General features: G+C 43.5%; 1 protein-coding gene across 1 annotated transcript in view; it reads right to left on the reverse strand.

Moving 5' to 3' along the window:
* Positions 1-423: 423 nt before the first annotated feature.
* Positions 424-17549, reverse strand: part of HGSNAT (heparan-alpha-glucosaminide N-acetyltransferase) — a 34442-nt gene continuing 17316 nt past the window's right edge. Inside the window, exons 6-18 of the mRNA XM_090258167.1 lie at positions 15999-16068; positions 15208-15317; positions 14189-14265; positions 13049-13079; positions 11499-11659; positions 10324-10439; positions 8479-8600; positions 7937-8063; positions 6709-6795; positions 4502-4579; positions 3804-3874; positions 3594-3706; positions 424-2854 (exon numbers count right to left, since the gene is read on the reverse strand). Coding sequence (XP_090114293.1) covers positions 2673-2854; positions 3594-3706; positions 3804-3874; positions 4502-4579; positions 6709-6795; positions 7937-8063; positions 8479-8600; positions 10324-10439; positions 11499-11659; positions 13049-13079; positions 14189-14265; positions 15208-15317; positions 15999-16068 — 1345 coding nt within the window. The 3' untranslated portion in view covers positions 424-2672. The remainder of the gene's footprint in view (positions 2855-3593; positions 3707-3803; positions 3875-4501; positions 4580-6708; positions 6796-7936; positions 8064-8478; positions 8601-10323; positions 10440-11498; positions 11660-13048; positions 13080-14188; positions 14266-15207; positions 15318-15998; positions 16069-17549) is intronic.

Raw genomic sequence — 17549 nt, forward strand, 5'->3', positions numbered from 1 at the left:
TGAATGCCCTCTAGTCCAGGGAGTATCTTGCTGGCCAAGTGTCACGCGGCTGTCCTCCCAGAACCAGGAAAGGAGCTGGCTGAGCCAAGTGGATGTTGGGGAGCCAGCCTACCTCAGGGCTTCTCCTAGGAGATAAACCTCCCTGGTAACCCAGCCGAATCAGGACTTCCTCTTCCTATGGTTCAAGACATCCTGATATACTCCCCAATTTAAGAAATGCTTCTGGATAACTCATCTGGACAGGACAAGCCCAGCCTGACTTGCTGTGGTTTGGACATCCATAATGATTCACTCCAAGAGGGGTAGCAGCAGTTTTCCTCAATGACTGTCCCCAAACCTTAGCTCCATGAACGTTGTCCCAGGGCACGCCAGATGCTAATTTTATCAGCACTTACATATTAAAAACAAAGACAGCCACCATCGTTTTTGCTTCAATAAACATTTACTTAGTGCCTGCTATGTACATGGCACTGTGTTTGTGCCATGAATATGCAGATGAACAAGGCATAATTCTTGCTCTTAATAAGCTCACAATCTGGCGTGGGAAACTAGACATGTACACAAATAACTATCATAAAGTGATAGGTGCCATAAAACTGATCCCAATAAGATACTATGAGAAACCAGAGGAAGAAAATAATCACCTTTGGACTAGAGTAAGAGATTAGACAGGTGCCTTAGAAGTAGAGGGTCTAAAGCGACAGGTCAAATGCACATAGGAGAAAACGAAGTGGAAAAGGTAGTGCAGGAAGGCTATAAACAAAGTCAGGAGCAGGAGTCCTGACTATGGCAATAGAGGTGGGAAGGGTCTAGCCAGGCTGCAATAAGTAGGGTGGGTAGAGGGGGTGGGGAAGGAAAGCTGGGAACATGTGTTGGGCTCATCTGAGGACGGGCATGTATGCCTGGCCACGCTGTATCAACTTCAAGGTTAGTTTTTATAAAGCGGTGATGTGCTCTGAACTCCGCTTCATAAAGCTGAATCTAATGACGATAGATAGTGACCACAGAAGGAAGGATTGAGGGAAGGAGGCCGGTTTAAGAAAAAAACAATCACAAGAGTCTGGACTAGAGTCCTTCGGCAGCGTGACTTAGAAGGCGGCAACAGGAAGGGGAGGCAGAACTGAGACCTGGCAATGACTAAATATGGGAACAGGGGGAATAGTGGAGGCAGGTGGTGAGAGGTGGCGGCCGTTTTGTTCCTCGAGGCAGGAACGGTTCACAGAGCTAGGAATATCCAAAGGGAAAAGATTTGGGGAAAATGGAGGGAGGAGTTGAGCCTGGGTGCTGGTGGCCGTCCAGGCAGAGGGGTGTGGCGGGCAGTTACAAGCTGGGGTGAGAGTTCAGGGCAGAGGTCAGGACGAAACACAGACCGGCAAGTCGTCCACACAGTGGCCACAGTCAAAGCAATGTGGAGACGGCCCTGTCTCGTCACAGCAGGATGCTCTAAAGTACAAGCTATTGCCACATTTTCCTTAAATATAAAATTCCCACAGAAAATTCACAAGTATGATGATGCATCATATGAAAGTGCTGTTTCTCTTTGGGTTCTCCCTTCCTCACTCCCGAGAAACGACTTCTTCAGTTTGGCGATTCCAAGCAGGAAAGGCCTCCACTGTGGAGGGTCATTCTGAAAACTTACTCCAAGGAGTTTTTTCAACTTTCCGTTATCACTTGTCTTGAAGAGTTTTCTGTAATAAAATTATTTCTCTAAGGATTTCAGAAAAGCTATTGACGTAGCCCACCTCACTGAGTCTTAAGAGGCGGAAGGGACATGACAGGCCATCGCCACCTCCCTCATTTCACCGATGAGGAAGCTAAGACTCAGACAGGCCCAGGCACCTGCCGGCATCTTACGTGGCAAGGAGGGCAAATCTGGAGCCACAGGCAAGACAGTGTGCTTCTCTCTTCCACAGCCATGCCCCTGGGTACCAGCTATCATCTAGATACACAGAGACACAGACAGGCAGGTAAGTGGTGGGTGGATAGATATAGATAGGTAGATAGGTGACTGATAGGTAAATACATGAGTACATAAGTAGATAACTAAGCAAGAGTGGCTTGGAATAAACATTTATATTTTAGCTTCTTTTTTTAAGTAGGAAAATAAGAAAGTAGCTTCTGACAGAAAGGCAATTTGTTTTTGGACCCACCAATATCTTTGCAGCCCTGAAAGGTAAATTTACCCTTTCTTGAAATATTAAACTTCACTTAATTAAAAAATATTAGACTATATTATTACACCTCACATTCAGTTAGCTTTACAGTCAGCCAAAACAGAAATGATGGTATCCGTGATTGACGCAGAAAGGCAGGGTGCAGGAAAACAAGATCAATAAGAACCAGACCTTAGATTGTTCTATCCATCACAGAAGCAAATGCCCATGGCAATTCCCTTTTGAAAAGTCAGCCAAGAAATCCTTACATTCGAATTCTAAATCCATCCGTTTGCACAGGAGATGGAGAAAAAAGACAATGACCTTCCAACATTTAAGTCCCAAATGCGCAGGCGGAGTTCTGATGAGCCATGTCACAGTCTCCTCGCCTGAGCACATCAGCGACTTCCCTAATAACCTACTGATTTTATAATTAATGATTCCTTTTAATAACGGCTGTGTCAACATGCCCCCCAAGGCCCACCAGAGTCTGCCAGCAACACACTTCAGCTGGAGCAATCAGATTTTCCAAAAAACCTTCTTTCTATAGAGAATGTAAGCGATGAGCACCCAGAGAGCAGTGGCGACAATGTTCTGGATGAGATGCTCTTTGTGCGACTGGTTGTCCTGCAGCCGCCACTGGAAGGGGAAGTAGTTCTTGAACACCTCGTGGCCGACGTACACCAGGATAGAATTCATTCCTGAAGGAGGACACAGATGATCATGTCTCCCTAAGTCACCTCTGCTCGTCTACTGAACTGAAATTTGACTTTAGTGCAGTGAAAAAACCGAAGCACTCACTTCTACTGCCCATAATAAGTGACGCTACCTTAGGTACTGAAGTGTAAACTGTATAAAAAATTATTAGAAAATACTCATTTTATAACAATGGAATTCTTGAATGCTAAATCTGAAAGGAAAACCAAAATTATTAACTTAGTACTTTCTCACAGAAAGCTTCAGGTCCAAAAGAAGAAACTATTACTGGAATCAGAGGGCTGAAACAAGTCGCTGAATTTATCTGGTCTGCCTTGCAGTCCCCAGGCAGAGCTGAGTTTAAACTATCCTGTCTATCTCTTGATATCGCCTCTTGTTATTCCTTATATATCATCTGTAAGGCAGTGCATCAACATTAAGGAAGAAAGTCTGCCCCATCCCTGGAACATCAGAAACTAGATGACAGGCCCTGAACTGTTGCCTGGGGAATACCAAATACCAATGTAAGGAGGTAAAACAGGCGGCTACTTCAGAACAGGCCAGTGATGTCTCACACGCCTAGGGTTGCGTGGCTTCTGCTGCTTCCTCCCTCAGCCTGTCTCCTGGAAACACGCGCCAAGGCTGCAGCTCGAGGCCCCAGCACTGGGCATGCTCAGCTGGTCTCTCTGGGCCAGTCCAGTTGGTCAGTACTGTCAGCTTTGTTTGGGGTTCAAGGTGACCTACCTGGGTAAAAGAATGGGGTTCCTGTCCACAGTCCCTTCACATCCACAATGGGGTAGAGGATGAGCAGGATGAAGAAGGCAAAGGAGCTCAGGGTGGTGACGTAGGAAATGGACCTAGGAGGCGAGGGAGAGGTGTCAGGGCTCCCTAGGGCGTGTCCAAGGTGAGCACGAGCAGCCACCACCACTGAAATGCACTGTTTTCTGTACCTACCAGAGATTTTTGTTGACTGGGATAAAGCCTTCGTTTTCAGAAATTTTCGTCAAAGCAACAGAGATAAGCCCCTATCATGGGGGAGAAAGATGTTAAAAAGTTTTTTATATTCTCTCAAAAAACAATTACGTTTTAAAACGGAAAAATATTAGTTATTTCATTGTTTGGTGGGGGGGCTGAAAATTGTGTCATATTCTTTTAACTGGAAAAGTATTTTTTAAGATGCATAATTAAAAATATTCTCTAAAAGTATCTTTTCAGCTTTCCTCCAAGTTGAAGGAAAACCAAGTGATAAATTAGAGCGAAAGCTGGGAGGAAACATGACTGCAAGGTCAGGAGAAAACGAACGGTCGGCCTTGCAGCTCCTCTGTCCCTGGAAGTCCGGACGCTGGCATTTGGAAGCCTGTTAGCATTTGCCTGGTCTTTTTGGTGTGACTCCCCACCAAGACCCAAACCTCAGTGCTGATTCCGCGTGCATCCCTGGCTGGCTGGCTGATGGCAAATGCTGACTGATTTATAACAGCATTTTCCTTAAAAATATGAACATGAGAATTTAGGGGTAAAGACTGGTTCCCCTCTGTTATTCAAGTGAAGAATGCTATCTGTGGTGACAGCTGATATATCAGTGTTGCTACACACTTTTTCTGTTAAATTTGTATGTGTGAAGGAATCATAGGGGGGGAATGCCAGTTACTCACTAGAAAACAACACCAGGCAGTGAATCTGATCAGAATGTCTTTGGTCTGCTCTTTGTAATATAAGAGTATTTTTCCTGCCTGGAAAAGAAAACACAATATGACCAAGAGAATCACCTCAGGTATATTCTTATTTCATATCCATCCATTATCTTAATCACTCAGCTGACACATCTGCCAGGCACACGGCTAGACACTGGGATTACATAGAGGAACGGCACCGCTGTCCCTGCTCTGGACCAGTGAAGACTGAGAGGCCTGGGGGACCACCTAGGGGGATGAAGACTGGGAAGGAAGTGCCATAGAGCTGAGGGCAGGAGTGCAGAACAGAAGAGCATGCAGGCAGCCTGGAACAGCATGCCCAGAAGCATGAGGGGAAAAGCCCAGCACCCCTGAGGTGCTGCAGGTAATTCAGGAAGGCTGGGGGGTGGGGAGGGCGAGAAGGTGACAGGCAGATTGACTTGTAAGTCTCATTGAGAGGCACTGGCTTTCTCCCATAGGTGACAGGGAGCCAAGGAAAGTCACCCCCTCCCCCTAAAAAAAAAAAAAAAAAACAGTACCAAGGGACCAGCTCAGACTGGCCTGCCAGATGGCCCAGTCTGGTGGTGGTATAGAAGAGGGACAGAGACAGGGTAGAACTGGAGGCTGGGAAATATTTTAAAAACAGTGAAATCTGAACTTTGCATAAGAATCCTCCAAATTAGGAATTTCTGAACACATGAGACTACAAGAAAAGTGTCAATAATTTATAATGATAACTAAATTTATGTTTTCTATGTGCCGGTTCTTAGAACTTGACATAAATTAAAGTTACTTCATCCTCTCAACACCTTTCTGAAGTCGGTGTTGTTGAAGTGCAAAGGGGCCAAGCCCTGTGCCCAAGGCTGCCCAGCCAGTGAGCGGCAGGGTCGGGTCCAAAGCTGGCCTGCTCTGCAGGCCTGCACTCCCGCACTCACTCGGAAAGGCCAGCCAGGCCGCCCCTGCAGGCACAGCCTCACTGGGAGAGCATGTGCAGGGATTAGACGGAAGTGCAAAGTATTGTACACTAGGAAGTGCTACAGAGATAAAGGCAGTGTTCCAAAATATGAAATTATTTAACCACCAAAACATATATGGTTTAGACCTGAACTATCCAATATAGGAGCCACTAGCTACATGCAACTACTTCAAATTAAACTTAAAATAAATAAAATTTTAAATTCCGCTCCCCGGTCACACGAGCCACAGTTCCAGTGCTCAGCAGCAACAGGAGAGCACGAAAATAGAGCATTATCATCGTCACAGCGGAGCGCTGCTTTGCACATTTTTCTTCTTCCAATCAGTGCCCCTTAAGTAACAGTTTCAAATACCAATAAGGAGAACTTTAGGAAGAAAAATCTAGACTGTTCAGAATATTAACATGTGAGATCAAGCTACACTGACTTTGTCATAAATATGCACAACTTGAGCCCTGGCTGGTGTGGCTCAGTGGGCTGGGCATGGTCCTGCAAACTGAAAAGTCACCCACTGGACTCCGGGTCAGGGATCCACCTGGGGGCATGTGAGAGGCAATCCATTGATGTTTCTCTTACACGCTGATGTTTCTCTCCCTCTCTTTCTGCTCTCTCTAAAAATTAAGTAATCAATTTAAGAATCTTTTCAAAAATGCACATCTTGAAACCATGTAGAGTGTACACAAAAGAAACGTGACAGGAGCCCCAGCTAGGGAACTGGTCAGAGCGTTGTCCTGATGCACCAAGGCCACAGGTTCAATCCCCGGTCAGGGCACATACAAGAAGCAACCAATGAAGGTATAAATAAGTGGAACAACAAATTGATGCTTCTCTCTCATTTCCTCTCAAATCAATTAAAAATTTAAAAAGAGATGTGACAGGTGACTTCCCAGCATCCCCAGTACCCAAACGTTCCTCACAGCCCAGCAGGGAATCTATTATCCAGACACGGATGAGCCTGTTTCTAAGATGAGCTGTAAGAAAAATAAGAACTCATTTTCAGCATATAGAAATTATACCTAATTATTTGAATTTACTGAATTTTAGCAACTTATAGTCTTGACAGTTTGTCAAATGTAAACAGAATTTACTAGACCTGTAATACACAGACGGTGATAAGCTTCCAATTACCTATTTTAATGAAACAATTTTTGAATTAGTGATGAACCAGTAATCACAAACCGACAGAAAGAGTCGCCTAATGAAACGAACAAATACCTGAACTCCTAAAAATGCCAGCACAATGGAGTTGATGGTCCCCAGGATTCCTTCTGGGTCGTAGGCCACCCTGGTGTGATAAAGCACCTGAACAGAACAGGACAAGAAGGCAGCACTCACTGACCATGAAAATGCACACAAACACCTCGCAGACTAACTACAAACTTCAATACATGCCAATATTTAGCATGTTTTGTTTTTACTGCAGAAATTCATTGCCAACTTGTGGGGCTTATAAGCAGAATACTTGTAGCCAAGAAACTGTGCACGGTGTGATGCCTTAGAAGGGAATACAGAGACCAAGGAGGAGCTGTGGCCCGGCCCCGCCACTGCACTTCCAGGCGGCTCTGCGACACGACACATCCCTCGCCAGTTTCGAACACTGTGCATAACACCCTCACAGTGCTCCAGTGGATTCTTTCTGGGCAACCCTACTGTAACATCAACAGCTTCCTATCTTCTTTTAAGACAAATAACAGTTCACACATCTGTATCGTTTCATTATAAGTTATTGTAGAAACTGTAGAAATTTGGAAATAGTGTGGTGAATGCCATAATGTGCCATTCAGGTATCCCCCTCCCCCACCCTTTGCAATACCAAAGCCTTCACTCCTCAGCTACTGCAAGTATTAATGGCCAACAGCTCTCGGCCAAGACCCTCTTCTGGACTTATCCTTGACTGAAGAGAGCTGCCTCTCCAGGAGTCACACCCCTCGCTGGAGGCAGTCCCCATCCAGCCAGGGATATAAGGGCCACATCCTTCCCCTCAATTCAGAACAACACTGAAGGACCACCTTGCCCATGTGGCCTGACATGGCCATGAGGTGAGCTGAGGCCCTGGCAAGACAAAATGCAGTTCAATGGCTCCCTCTGCCCTTCATTCCCCAGCGGGCGCTGATCCCCAGGGGGCTGCCTGCCTGAGAGACCTCCAGCACCAGAATCCGTCTCAGAGACTGCTGCCAGGAAATCCGACCTGAGACACAGGGACGCACCATGCTACGCATTTGATACAATGTACTCTCTTGCTTTATGATCCAAAGACATAAGTTTACCTATTGCCCCATAATGAACACTGAAGCCACTAAAGTCAGTCACTTTTTCCAATAAAGACTGGCTCCCATCACAATTTATTACATGGACATGACTGAGAGCTGGCCAGCCCTCTCTCTTTTCCTTCCCTTCAGAGCTCCTGCATGTTCAGTTCCAAGTGCAAGCCCGTGCCACTCACAGTCGAGGAAGGATGCTGATAAATGTGATCCTCCCCGAGAAGCAAGCGGTCGACGTAGCCGGCAGCTCCTCCGGTACAGTTCGGATACTTCCCCAGATCTCCAATGCCGCCGGGGCCAAGATAGCCACTGGGGAAATGAGCACATACTTAACTGACGAGACTCCAAAGGGGCATAAGTGTACATATTGGCTGTGCACACAGCCCAACCAAGACCCTCAAACACGTTCAGGCCTGAGAACCCCCCAGGGCCAGGCACTCTCACCAGTGCTCTTTGACTCGACTGCTGCCCCCCACCCCATGTTAAGGCTCAGCAACGTCCATTCAAGCTGACCCCGAATAAAACCTCACAGGCACACTCCTTTGGACACACACCAGGTTTTTCTTCCAATATAAAAGTAGGCCTCCAAGGAGAAGAAAGAATGAACGAGGACTCCTTTGACCTGGGAAATCTGGAAGTGGAGCCCCAGCAGGTCCAATTTAGCAGAAAATGACATGCAGAAAGGGATTATCTACATGGGGGATGAGGGTGGGGGCTCTCTTACGTGGGGCATCCCGGAACAGGTAAAAAGAATGTCAAGGCCAGCCAAATGCTCTCCAGCATCAGAATGAAGAACCACTGGGGCCAGCTGGATGTGATGTCTTGAAGAGAAGAGAATCTTCTCTCCTGAGTGAGGGGCATAAAAATACATACACACTAAATGCAACTAGAACGGGAAATAACGCACAGTATACATATTTGGAAAAGTCCCTATGATTCTTCTCTTGGCCTTCATTGTGGCAATACAAAAATATGTGCTTGTTTATTTCATTTGTATCATGTGACCTAGGTGTTCCCTCTCTATGAAATACCACAGTAAAAGAATCAGTGGACCATTCCACTCCTATACCCAAGAGGATTGAAAACAGATGTTCACACAAAACTTGTACACAAATGTACATAATCATTAAAATGCATAATAGCCAAAAAGTGGAAACAGGTCAAATGCTCCTCAACTGATGAATGGATACAAAATGCGGTACATTTACAAAATGAAATGCTATTCTCCAAGGAATCAAATAATCATACATGGCACTACACAGATAAACCTTGAAAAACATTATGCTAAGTGAAAGAAGCCAGACACAAAAAGCCACATACTGTGTTATTCCATTTATACGAAATATCCAAAATCAGCAAATCTATAGACAGAAAGTAGATTGGGGTGGGCCAGGGCACTTGCGAAGGAAGAGAGCTAGTAGCGAGCACAGGGTTTCTTTGGGGGTAGTGAGAATATTCTAGAATGAGACAGTGGTGATGAGTGCACAATTCTGAATATTAGTAAATATCACTAAATTGTACACGTTAAACATGTGAGTTTTATAGTATATGAAATATATCTCAATAAAGCTATTCTAAAAAAAGGAATTAAAAAAAGAAATGTTTTAAAAGGAAAATGAAATTTAAATGAGCTATTCTGGTTAAAGAAAAAAGGGTGCAACCCACCTATTCTTGGGGTCCCACCAAACCCCTCACGCCATCGTGGTGGCCCATGAGAGACCCAGGAGGTCTCACACGTAGCTAACCACGCCCAGGTTCACCTGCACATGCCTAGTCTCACTTCACGTTAAGGAAATCTATTATAGAGGGTACAGCCAGACCACAGAGAGGGCAGAGGAGACGAAAGAATAGTGGTTAAGCACCCTCCAAAAACATGTAACTAAGCAACCAAGATAGTTTGGGATTTGATGATGAATTTGCTAATTACATGTATAGAAAAAAACTAGAAAACACGTACAGCTTTATTAATTTATTAAGTAGGAGCCCAAATGGAAGGGTTTAAACATTTCCATCTGAATTTTTACCTCCTTTAGGGAAAAAGAAATACGGTCACCTGGGTAAACTCAGCAATTTACAGGAAGACAGAAAGAAATCACAACAGAAGTGACTCACACACTTCTTACAAAGAAGAAACAGCCAAGGACACACTGTCTTTCTCCCATACCCTGCCTGGCACTTTTCCTCCAAGCTGAACCTTTGCAGTCTTTTGAATAGATATCAATATGTTATATAAGTTTTTTTAATACATCTTATACTACAAGGAAATTGAGACTGAACTAGCAAACCAGATGATGGTGGTATCATTTTAACGCCATCCAAATGCATTTGATTATAGGACACTTAAAAATGTGTTGAGAATAGATATCATTGTTTTTTACCACAATAAAAAAATTACTGATATGAAGACTAAATGAAAATAACTAACTGAAGGGGAAAAACAATGTATCTGACTAATAGTATTAAAGAGTCTATAAGTACAGTACTGCAATCAGAACTAAAGAAAGTCCTAAAACTATACAGTGATATTCCCCCCCTCCCCCATTTTGTCTAAAAATATAGGGTCTCTCACCGAGGCACAACGTTCAGGCACAGGCTTTGCAAAGAGGAGCTCTAACACGGCCACCACAAAGTAGGTCACCCCCAGCCGCTGGAGCACGCCCGGGATTCGCACCTTATCCCAAGACACTGCAGAAGGTACGAGTCAGGCGAAGGTTAGCCAGCATTTCTCATTTCACCTCAAGACAACACACCTATATGGCATCTGAGGCAGTCTTCCTTAAGCTCTCGGGGATGGAAATACTATGTACAGGCAGGAGACATGGCTCAAACTCACAGGGGAAGCTGGCTGGCTGGGAGACGGGGCTGAAAACAGAAGTGTCTTCCTCAGGTGTGGGGATGAAGCAAGGACTACCCTTGGCCCTGGAAGTTCATCTCCTGGCCCTTTCTCATAACAATATGAATTTAACTCACACATCTACCGGGAGCCTGCAGACCCAGCACAGGCCACCAACAGACTCTCCCTGCCCTACAGGCTACACAGCTGTAGCCCTGGAAGTAGGAACCCTAGAATGAACCCTACAGTGAGCAGTGGCCCATTTCTGGAGACCCATTGAGTCAACTTGATGTGACACCTCCCCCTAATGCCTAAAGTCTTAGTGCTTCTTGCCTGAGGGGCTCATTTGAGGCGAGACATCTGTGTCCTCTTTTGCGAACACCCCTTGAGCACAGACACCCCCACCTTCCTCCATTCCGATACTGGGTCCTAAACACTGGACTTAAGCCCTTCCTTCAGCTTTCCCGTCTTGCTCACTCTGCTAGAACAATGACAAAGACGTCGTTCCTTCCTAGCAATCCAGCTGGTATGCAGGTGGTGACAAAGGTGAATTCTCGAACCACCACACCATAGCCTTTCATGAAAGTTGATGAAGCCAAAGTGGCAGGAGGGCAGTGTCTGAGAACCAGGTGACCCGGTCAGCTCCTACTCTGCCCCTCACCACACTAAGTTAATCTGGAGAAGGCACGTCAATCCCTCACAGCAAGAGACAGGTTTGGGTGGCCTTGGAGGCGCCTCCCAATATAATAACAAAAACGCCCACACTTAAATGAGCTCTATATATGGTTTCCTAATAACTGTTCTTTTGGCAGGTACCTGAGATGGAGGAATTACATATCTTTCGAATTACAACATGTACTTTCTGTATTTCAACCTGAATATATATACTAATAGAGGGGAAAAATACTTACATGGACCAAGGCAATAATTGGGGTTCACGATGATAATTCCTATACAAATTAGCAGGAAGCTCCTCCATGCAACTTTCCCTAGCAACCTGAATTTTGAGCATCCCCGCTGCAGTATGGAAGACATTGACAGAAAAATGGAAGATCCCATAATAAATACGAACCTAAAAAAAAACAAACCAAAAACAGCTATTACTAGGTGGCAATTTCCAATTTTTTTGTCTATATACCATGAATGTTTTATAATCTACTAAAAGAGAAGCAACACATGACTTTTTAAAAGTAGCCAATTACTGAAATGACATCGAGTTAATAGTGGAGGAAGCATCAGAATGCAGCCTGTTGGGCTATAAGGTTTGTGTGCCTTTGAGGAGACTCTTCAGTACTGAGTGCAGTTTCCAAGGACAACTGTCCCTTTTAATTATCAGGCAGAAATGATGACAAAGACGCTATCATCCAAATAGCTCAACATTCACTAGCACACACATCCTCAAAGTCCTTGGGAAAGAAATCACACATTTCAATCATTTCTAACTTCACTCTTGCTTCTGAAAGAAAAATGAAAACTTTATTATTTTTTTTCTGATTTTATCTGAGCCACACTTTCCTTTACCATATTAAAGTACCTCTTTTTAAAAAAGTCAGAGCAGTAACTTTTCTAGTTATTTGGCAAAGGGTTAACAGAGATGAGTTTGCTCTGGCTGCACTCCTTAGGGGGCGGTCACATAATCAGATAAAAGCCTGTAGTAATAGGAACAGGAACCAAGCCACTTTTCTGTAGGGAACCTCACAGAGAATATGCACAAATAATTACCAGGTCTGCAGGCTTGTAAAGGCTCCTCCTACCCAAAACCATCTCAAAAAAGAACTCCGCAACCTATCCCCCGCAAAAGCCCTGAGTTAATATTAGTGACGAAACACAAGATCAAAGTCTAAACCAACAGCCAGGATTCACCCCTAATGATTGGAGTTTAGTTGCTCAAAGGATCACAGCAAAGACATAAATTCCACACCGGCCAGAAGCCAGGGTCCTGCAACAAGGTTAGTAAGTCACCAAGGAGTAAAGACAGTGTTTGGTTACTCCACTATTATTCTAAATTTTAACTCAGAATACCATTGCCCTGTCACATACTTATCAGCATTCCCGACACCAATATACCGCATTTCTTTTAGAAATTATACTTATTTTCAGGATTAGTGGTATTGACAAAGAATTTATAATTTCCTACACAATCCCAGGACCTTATCGTTTCTACACTAACAAAACGTCCCCTCTGAAATCACTCATCTCGTGTATGTACACGACTTACATAAGTATAAGAATTATTCAAAAAATAAATAAATAAATAAAAATAAAAATAAAAATAAAAAATAAAAAGAATTATTCAGTACCACAACTTCTGCAAGGCCCTCTCGACAGTAGAGGCCTGTGAGTTAACACAGGCCCGTGGCCCACAAGTCAAGGCTGGTCACGGAGAAAGGCTCCATCATTAGCCAAAAAAATAACATTGGAAATGAACCAGAGAGGAGCTGGTGGCAGACTGCCAACTCACCATGGGAACACAAGGTCAGCCACCGTCAGTCCTGCAGAAACACACAAAGAGTAAGGAAAAGGGCTCTAGAATGTAAATACTTTCTAAGTTTAGAATGGCCTACTACATTCTGCTATATAAGGGAAGTAAACTCTGAGTTCAAAGAAAAACACTGTGAAGTGACATACACAGACACTCCCTGGGGACTTTGCAACCCGTCATGGGCCTAGAGCATTGACTGAGAGCATAACTGGGCCTGGAGAAACCAAACTAGACGTTTGTGAACCAGTTTTTTCTGTGGACCAGTTTGTTATCTTTTATTTTTTAAGATTTTATTTATTTATTTTTAGAGAGAGGGGAAGGGAAGGAGAAAGAGAGGGAGAGGAACATTGATGTGCGAGAAACAGCAATGTGTGGTTGCCTCTCACGTGCCCCCAACTCAGGACCTGGCTCAGCCCAGGCATGTGCTCTGACTAGGAATCGAACCGGCAACCCTTAAGCTCACAGACTCGCACCCAATCCACTAAGCCACACCAGCAGGGCCAGTTTATCTTTAAGCAGTGCTATACAAAATCTATTCTTTTTTTTTTTTTTATTGTGAGTTTTTTTTATTTTTTTTATTTTTTTATTTTTTATTTTATTTATTTTATTTTTTTTATTTTGGTTTTTCAATTACAGTTGTCCCCTTTTCCCCTAATTTCTCTCCCCCACCCAACCCACCCCCCAAAATCTATTCTTAAACCAACCATTAAGGCAGATTCACAGCCATCACTCAGCACCACTCAGACCAACCTCAGGCCTAGGGCACCCCAAGGAGTGCCATGAGCCTTAGAAGGCATGTACATGGCTGCACTGAAAGGCATATCTAGACCAGGACAAGGACCATTTACAACTAAGTTCTTAACATCTTCTGCAGAGCCCCACAGTCCTGAGCAGAGACCTTTGCAGTTTATGCATTATCACAGTGAAGCATTACAGAGCCACAGAACACAAAAGAAAGAATAACAAAATAATCTAAAGGTCATTCTATGCAAGGCAGGAGCTCAGTGGCTCGGAGGAGGCGAGGAGGCGGCTGGGGCCTCGGCTCTGGATCTCCTGGGGGGTGCCCAGCTCTTTGAAGGGGTCCTATATAGGCAACAATACCTTCAGGAAAGGACTTACCATTCCAACTTGCGTGTTTGAAATACCAATACTTTCCTCCTCCGTAATTAACAAAGACCATGAGGATGAGAGCCAGCCTGTAAAGCAAGAAAGAGCAGTTTCAGGTTGTGCACATGTGACCAGGGACGGCCCAGCTGCCAGACACATACTTATGCTCACGATGTGCACCCGTGGCACAAGAGGACACTTGAAGAGCAAGGAATGATTACTTCTGGTCACTACAATTAAGACCCTACACCAAAGTCCCTGTTGCCAACACTACTCACATGATGAAGTCTTAAGAAAAATTTACACTGACAGTAAACTATAAAACTTGAGAACAAAGCAAAACACTTGCAATCTCTCAACACTGTGGTGTTTATTTAGGTGTCTCATGTTAAAGAACTATAGGAGAAGGGTTAGTCGCTAGTCAGAGCTGAGGGTTCAAATCCTGGGTCCTTGTCTCCTATGAACCACGAGGCCTTGGCGAAACTCTCGTCAGTTACCTCAGGGCGCTTCTCTGTAAAAGAGAGACGACAGTACCTCACAGAGAAACCCCTGGGACTCTCAACAATAATGTACATTATAGCATCTAACCAGAGCTTGGCAATTTTAGCACTTAATAAATGTCAGTTCCTGTCTACCTGTGAACATTTTATCCCCAAAGTGGCAATGAGAATCCGAAAGAGAAATACAATAAAAATCAATTCTGGATATGCTACTGTTTGATGCTAATTCTGTGGAATGCAGGGAATGAAGGCTTTAGTATGTTAATGGGTAATTTGTGAGGACTCTTGGAGCCCAGCTGCCTAGAACCAAATCCTGGTTGTCGGCCTTAGTCCCTGAGTGTCTGAGAGGCAGCCAATCAATGTTTCTGTCTCATGTGGATGTTTGTCTCCCTTTCTCCCTTCCTTCCCCTCACTTTAAAAATAAATAAAATAAAATCTTTAAAATTAAAAACTAAAAATAAATGTGTGTTTATGTATAAACATCTAATTTAGACTACCTGTGCCCACCGGGCTACAAAGGAGGTGACGTACCCCCTGAATGTATCCACACAGCGGAGGCGCAAAGGCACCGCAGATGGACGCCACACTTCTGGTCGGACATCATCACTGAGCGGACCTGCCCTGCTTGGAGAGCCCAGCTCCTTCAGAACAAAGGGGAGAAGGACAATGACAATTTATAATGCTAGGGAACACATTTCATTTTCTGCTGTTTAGAGAGAAATTAACAGAGCAGAAAGGTAACGATCGTTGTTCTAAACAGTTTGTTTTTGTAAAAATCCCATCTAGAGGCCTGGTTTTTCGCTTTACCTGCTTTAGCGCCTTCAGCTGAGTGTGCTGTGCCCATGCTGATGAACGGCCACAAAGAACTGGCCCCAGCTGGTACAAGTGTACAAGGAACTATGTCCACAGTGAATAAAACTCTGCCAGTGAATTTATTAGCACAAATAATATGTTTAACCATCTTAGTAGGCAATCGCATTTACAGATTCAATACCGATGTCTCTTGCTTTAATAGTGACACTCTCTACTTACTTAACTGGATTGATTAAACAGAGCTGCCTGCGGGGTGGACAATGTTCCCACATCAGGCATCACACAGCAGCCCTGAGTTCCAACCTCACTGAAGAAACAGAGGGGACAGTGCCCTTCCCAGCAGCTGAGAGAAGACTGCTCTTTATTAAGAAAACAGGACACACGACCTGGTCTTCCACAATATAAATAAGATTAATTTAACCAGATATTAAAGACTATTAAAAAGGAAATCATAAATTCCCAATCTACAAAGCCACACAGACCACATATGACCCATTTTAATAACTCACAGAGTTGATGAGGCGATCCGTTTCCCGAGAATTTATTGCTTTCGAAATCCAATTATTAAAGTCATCCAAACTGTAAATAAAGAAAAGCCTCAGTCGATTCGTTTTCTTTGGCAGAATTTTCAAAATGATTGGCTGTCATATTGAAAGAATATTAATTTAAACTCCTATTCCATACAAGTCAAAGAGTTAAATATTTTAGTTTTTTAAGGAAACAAAAGTAAAAGTCAAAGTTTATAGCAGCAGTATTTTTAAATGCTCAACCCTTACAGCATCATTTCCTCATCAATAAAAATAGGAATAAAGATAGAACCTTCATTCAAGAGTTTTTGTGAGGGTTTAATGAGATTATTATTCCCCGGGGCTAGAATTCTTATTAATAATACTATTAAAATTAGAATAGCAAAAGATTTCAAACAAGTACACTCAATGCAGAAATGACTAAACACAGTACATGACAGCTGTGTAACAGGATGAAATACAGCTATTAAAATAACAAGAATGTGCCCTGACTGGCGAAGCTCAGTTGGTTGGGTGGCGTCCCTCAAAGTGAAAAGTTGCCAGTTCAATTCCCAGTCAGGGCACGTGCCTGGGTTGTGGGTTTGCTCCCCAGTCAGGATGTGTGCGAGAGGCCGCTGATTGATATTTCTCCCTTACATCAGTGTTTCTCCCCCTCTCTTTTTCCCTCCCTTCTCCTCTCTCTAAAAATAAATAAAATCTTTTTAAAAAATGAAATAAAATAACAAGAATGTGGGTTCTGTGCATATAAAAAAATACCAATTTAAACTATTGAAAACAAAAAGCAAAAACCCATTACACAGACTCAATTACAACTAATGAAAAATGAATGTATGAATACTGAGAAAGTTTGAAAGTAACTTTGGAGTAATTAAAATAGTTAATATATTGGGTATTTTTTCTAGAAGGGTACTTTATTTCAAAAACATATCCAGAGATTAACAACTAAAGGAGACAGACAAAGGCAGTAGATCCCTGGCAGTCTCCAACAGGCTGCCCAGGCCCAGACTGGTACACGATCTGACGCCACCAGAGGCAGATCCAGGAAGTGCAGATCAATCTAAGAAGCAGCAACAAACAAGAGGAGTCACAAAAATGGAGAGATAGAGAAACAGGCCCCCCATCGAAAGGAAAGGAGAAATCTCTAAAAAGAGTGCTAAATGAAATAGAGAAAAGTAAACTCTCAGACATGGAATTCAAAACATGGATTATAAGGAAGCTCAATGAGCTCAGCAAGCTCAAAGAAAACGACAAAGAACTCCAGGGAAACTACAAGGAACTCCAGGGAAACTACAAGGAACTTACTGAGAATTACACTAGCATGAAAAAGGACATAGAAGCTATCAACAGAGCCAGGAGGAAATGAAGAATACAATTTCTGAATTGAAGAACACAGTAGAAGGAATTAAAAGCAGGTTAGAGGAAGCAGAAAATCCAATCAGCGAGCTGGAGGACAACATAGAAAAAAATTTCCAGACAATGCAACAAAATGAAAAAAGACTGAATAAGAACGAAGAGGTTTTAAGACAGATGCAG

The sequence above is a fragment of the Furipterus horrens genome, unplaced genomic scaffold (genome assembly GCF_987537825.1).
Source record: "Furipterus horrens unplaced genomic scaffold, mFurHor1.1.pri manual_scaffold_12, whole genome shotgun sequence".
Taxonomy (NCBI): Eukaryota; Metazoa; Chordata; class Mammalia; order Chiroptera; family Furipteridae; genus Furipterus; species Furipterus horrens.